At 37.6% G+C, this 5615-nt stretch overlaps 1 protein-coding gene across 1 annotated transcript; it reads left to right on the top strand.

The window, feature by feature from the left end:
* LOC107644003 (ABC transporter F family member 4) lies at positions 176-3729 on the top strand. Its single transcript, XM_016347769.2, has 2 exons — positions 176-632; positions 1345-3729. Exon 2 carries the CDS (start codon positions 1354-1356, stop codon positions 3514-3516), a length of 2163 nt encoding a protein of 720 aa, XP_016203255.1. The 5' UTR covers positions 176-632; positions 1345-1353; the 3' UTR covers positions 3517-3729.

Raw genomic sequence — 5615 nt, 5'->3', positions numbered from 1 at the left:
TTTATTTTATTAATATACAGAAAAATTATTAGTAAAAAATTAATCAATTTCATAAAAAATAAAAATTAACCACTAAAAATAATATTTTTTTTTTCTGAGAATCTAATTATCTTTCTAAAGAATTGTGAGGGGCATTTAAGATTTTTTCGCTTAATTAATTGATAAAAATTAATGATCAAAATGGTATTTCCCCTCCCTTTTGTTTTCGACAGCGCTGCGCCTCCCTCTCCTCAGTCCTCACTGTCCACCATCGTCCGTCCTCTGCGACGCCACGACGGTGGCTGGACAGTTCCCTCACCTAACTACTCCTCGTGGTTCTTCGCCTCCACCACCGTCCATTCGTCCACTCCTCTCTTCCTCGGTTACGCTGAAGGCTGAAGGTGCCTCACTACTACTCGTGGTTCATCGCCGATCGCCGCTCGCCGCTCGCCACCTCGTTCTTCCGCACTCCGGAGAACTCGACGCTTCACGTTGTTCCTCGTCGATGATCTGCGTTCCTTGCCGCTGTTCTGCGGTTCCTGCTTCTGCACCGCCGTTCTCCTTCTGCTTCACTTCGGTAAGGGGTTCCGGTCGCCTGGTTGCCTGAGCTGCCTCTCTTCTTCTTCGCTTCTACCTCAGCTTCCTTCGACAAGGTATTTTTTTTTTTTAAAAAGTAAATGTCAATAATTTGGTATGAATTCTGCCATTTTGGTTCTGGTATGGACTTTTTTTTAAAAACTTTTTTGAAGTTTAAATTCCGGTGTGGTTTAATTGTTTTTTCTAAACCACTGATATCAATAGACAATAGGTTGATAGGTTCTGGACTGATTTAATTTTTTTAAAAAGGTTTAGATATCAGCAATTTTTTATGATTCTTCTCTGGTGTTTTTTTTTTTCTTTAATCTACTGATATCAATAGACAATGGGTTCTGTACTGGTTTATTTTTTTTTTTTTAATTTAATTTAGATATCGATAGGTTTTGGTTCTGGTTCTGATATGGACTTCTTGTTGCACCAAGTAGATTAGAGAGTTAAATCTCAAGGCACATGTTTTGTTTAGAGGGATGTATCTCTCTAATCTCTATGTAATATTATAATACTGTTCCGTTATCGTTAATAATATTTGTTCTCTTATTAAAAAACTGAATGTATCATTTGTATTCTATCCTACGTGAAGTATGCATTTTGTGACCTTGCTATGTTCACATTTTCGATTTAGTATTGATTAACTCAATTACATGTCTTAGATACATTTGTAGAGTGTTCTAGGATAGGTGAAATATTTATTTTATGAGAAAAGAACATAACAAAACTGTAGATGTGATTAGACGACTAAATCAATGTGGTTTTCGATTGTGTTGCTAGGTTTCAACAATGGTTAGAAAAAAGGCAGAAGATGCAGGCCCATCAGCAAAGACTAAGGCAGGTAGCAAAGATGTCCCTAAGAAGGAAAAAGTTTCCATTTCTGCCATGCTGGCCAGCATGGATGAAAAGCCTGATAAACCCAAAAAGCCCTCTTCCATTAAACCCAAGGCAAAAGCTGCTCCAAAACCTTCTGCATATACTGATGGTATTGATCTTCCTCCATCTGACGAAGATGAAGATGAAGCTCTCTTGGAGGAGGAGGAAGAGAATGCCTCCAAACGGCAGCAGAGGAGTGAGTTGAAGACACTTGAAATTTCAACCACAGACAAAGAGCTGAAGAAGCGTGAGAAGAAGGATATTTTAGCAGCTCATGCTGTTGAGCAGGCAAAGAAGGAAGCTCTTAAGGATGATCATGATGCTTTCACTGTGGTCATTGGAAGTCGGACTTCAGTGCTTGATGGAGATGATGATGCTGATGCTAATGTCAAAGATATAACAATAGAGAATTTCTCGGTGTCTGCTCGGGGTAAAGAACTTCTGAAGAATGCATCAGTGAAGATATCTCATGGGAAGAGGTATGGTTTGGTTGGACCCAATGGAAAGGGGAAGTCCACACTATTGAAGCTTCTTTCTTGGAGGAAGATACCAGTACCTAAGAATATTGATGTCCTTCTGGTTGAGCAAGAGGTAGTAGGTGATGATAAAACAGCACTAGAAGCTGTTGTGTCAGCTAATGAAGAACTGGTTAAAGTTCGACAAGAAGTTGCTTCTCTGCAAAATGCAGCTTCTGCAGAAGGAAGTGTTGACAATGAGGAAGATGATGCGGGAGAGAAGCTAGCAGAGCTGTACGAGAAACTACAGCTGATGGGTTCTGATGCTGCTGAAGCTCAAGCATCAAAGATTTTAGCGGGTTTGGGTTTTACAAAGGATATGCAGGGCCGGCCAACAAAATCTTTCAGTGGTGGATGGAGAATGAGGATTTCTTTAGCTCGAGCACTTTTTGTGGTGCCGACTTTGTTATTGCTTGATGAACCCACAAATCACCTTGACTTGAGGGCTGTTCTCTGGCTGGAAGAGTACCTGTGCCGTTGGAAGAAGACTTTGGTTGTTGTTTCACATGATAGGGATTTCCTCAATACAGTTTGCACTGAGATTATTCATCTTCATGACTTGAAACTCCATTTCTACCGTGGAAACTTTGATGACTTTGAGAGTGGGTATGAACAGCGTCGTAAAGAGATGAACAAGAAGTATGAGATTTATGACAAGCAACTAAAAGCTGCAAAAAGGAGTGGTAATCGAGCTCAGCAAGAAAAGGTGAAGGATCGAGCGAAGTTTGTGGCAGCTAAAGAAGCATCTAAAGCCAAGGGAAAGGGCAAGGGCAAGGTTGATGAAGATGAGGCCCCACCAGAGGTTCCACAGAAGTGGAGGGACTACAGTGTTGAATTTCACTTCCCTGAACCTACCGAGCTCACGCCTCCACTTCTTCAGCTTATTGAAGTGAGCTTCAGTTATCCAAACCGTGAGGACTTCAGACTGTCAAATGTTGATGTTGGCATTGATATGGGAACTCGTGTTGCCATTGTTGGGCCTAATGGAGCTGGAAAATCTACACTACTGAACCTTCTGGCTGGTGATTTGGTTCCAACTGAGGGTGAAGTTAGGAGAAGTCAGAAGTTGCGAATAGGAAGATACTCGCAACACTTTGTGGACCTTCTAACTATGGACGAAACCCCCGTTCAGTATCTTCTTCGTCTCCACCCAGACCAGGAGGGACTTAGCAAGCAAGAGGCCGTCCGTGCAAAACTCGGTAAGTTTGGGCTACCTAGTCATAACCATCTCACCCCTATTGCCAAACTATCAGGAGGGCAGAAGGCTAGGGTGGTATTTACCTCAATATCCATGTCAAGACCCCATATTTTGTTGTTGGATGAACCCACTAATCATCTAGACATGCAAAGCATTGATGCGTTGGCTGATGCACTAGACGAGTTCACTGGTGGAGTTGTTCTTGTTAGTCATGACTCGAGATTGATATCACGTGTATGTGAGGATGAAGAAAGGAGTCAGATCTGGGTTGTCGAGGATGGTACTGTCAGGACTTCAATTGGAACATTCGATGATTACAAGGACGAGTTGATGAAAGAAATCAAAGCTGAAGTTGATGACTAAGCTGCTCTTTTTGAGAACCTTTGACTACAATATTCCCCCTTATATGAGAACTGAGTGTAAAACTATGTTGCCGGAAATGCTACCAATATTTTTAGCTAGATTCACAATTTTCTGTTTTATCATAGTTTATGAGTTTATCCCAATACATGAACATATGTTTCAATTGTTACAACTGCCGAACTGTTCCAATTATTTGTTGTTTTTCTATTCAGCAAGTAATCTCTTAATAATATTTGTGGAGTTAATTTCCTTGGCTGTCTTAGCACAAGCCCTTGCATATTGACCAGTAACTTCGTTTGTTCCTTCTGACAATTACGGTGCATTCTCACCAAGTAAAGATCTGCAGAATCCAAAAAAATTATCTCAAAACATGATACTAACAAGTGCTCTGTTATTCAAAGCCAATATAAGCAAACACACGCTGTGCCAGATCATGAAACTTAAGAGATTGAAGCTTCAAAACTTGTAAAACATAGTCTCAATGGACTCAAACTTAGAACTCTAAAAATAACCATAGAATACAGTAGCAATGATGTTATGCCATATAATATGGAGGGGAACAAAGTTTAAATACAGCCACTGGTAATAATCACACACCAATAATGTTCATCCGTGGAAGATTTGTCTTTGTTATATACTTACAATAACAAGACAAGGCCTAATTGTCGTTGCAGATACAACATAACAATAGCTCAATATGATGGCATGAGACAGAGAGAACAAGATAGGCCTAATTGAGGTTTGGAAAAGATGGATACTAGTGGTGCTAATAACAGCAATTATAAAGGTTGTACCAAATGTAGCAATAGTAGAATTGAAGCTCATTATGAATGTTGATTTTAATAAATAGGGAACGAAAGGAAATGATTTATTATCGTACTTTAGATATTCATGGAGGTGGAGTAATAAGCACAATAAGCATGGTGGGAGAAAATTAATTCCTGGAACCAAATTATGATCTATATAGTTAATAACAGAAAATATACCTGATACTTAATGGCATAATGGTTCGTTCTTACACAGGCATCAAAAAACAACATTGGGCTGTTCATTAATTCAATGCAGAAGCTACATAGAAGAAACAACAAAGGTTCAAAACAACTTGGAGCTCAACAATAACTCAGCAATTTACCAAAATTAAGAGTGTCATGATATTTTAGTTAATCACAAATATATAAGCTTGATATTCAAAATTTGGTTTTCTCCTCCTATCATACTCTTTTATGGACCTAGATTTAAGGACTTAGAAAACAGTTTTTGTAGATCATCAGAAGCAACACTACAGTAAGAAACTTGGGAGGTTTTAACTCTACTTCAAACGGGTGTGAATGCTTTAAAATCCTGAAACTCTGATAGATAACTATCATGGAAATGAACACTGTTCTGTGTTATTTTTTACTTTTCTTATTGAAAGATTTTTTGTTAGAAAAATCAATTTCGTTTCTAGATAGAAAATATAACAGGTATTTTTTTAAAAGGAAATTTAATTTAATAAGATCTCATTAAAATTTTGTTTTATAAAACATTCAACAAGTTACAAGCTTAAAATCAAAGTATCTCTATTCTTTTTCCTTAATAATTTTTTTTTATAAAATTGTACTCTAATCCTGTTAAAAAAAAAATACTATGCAAAACGGGTTGAACCCGTCGGGCCGACCCGCTAAACCCGTTAAAAAGGGCGGGTCGGAGTAGGATTTGGAGCCCGCCAAATTAAAAAAATCTGCCAAACCCGCACCGCCAAATTGGCGGGTTTTGGCGGGACGGGGCGAGGCGGTCCACCGGGCCGAAGATATTTTTTTTTCCTTTTTTTATTAAATAAAAGAGTGATTACTATTATAAAATTAATAATTATAGAATTTTCAAACATTTTTTTTGTTTTTATTCTTCTTTTAGTTATTAACTTTATTTATTTTATTTTACAACTTCGTATATTTGTTCGAATTATGTGACTCTTGTTTTTAAAAATAAAGATAGTTCTATTAACAAATATTATTTTGAACAATTTTATTGAAGTTAAAAATTAAAAAAAATAGTAAAAAAAATTATATTATAATTTGACTATTTTTTATTTGTATTTGCTTTTTTAATTATTATGTTTT

This window comes from Arachis ipaensis, chromosome B05 (assembly GCF_000816755.2).
Source record: "Arachis ipaensis cultivar K30076 chromosome B05, Araip1.1, whole genome shotgun sequence".
NCBI lineage: Eukaryota > Viridiplantae > Streptophyta > Magnoliopsida > Fabales > Fabaceae > Arachis > Arachis ipaensis.
This window is presented reverse-complemented; position numbering and strand designations above follow the sequence as displayed.

Bases quoted from the DNA above. Each gene is read 5' to 3' on its own strand.
- LOC107644003 (XM_016347769.2), top strand. From the start codon at position 1,354: ATGGTTAGAAAAAAGGCAGAAGATGCAGGCCCATCAGCAAAGACTAAG.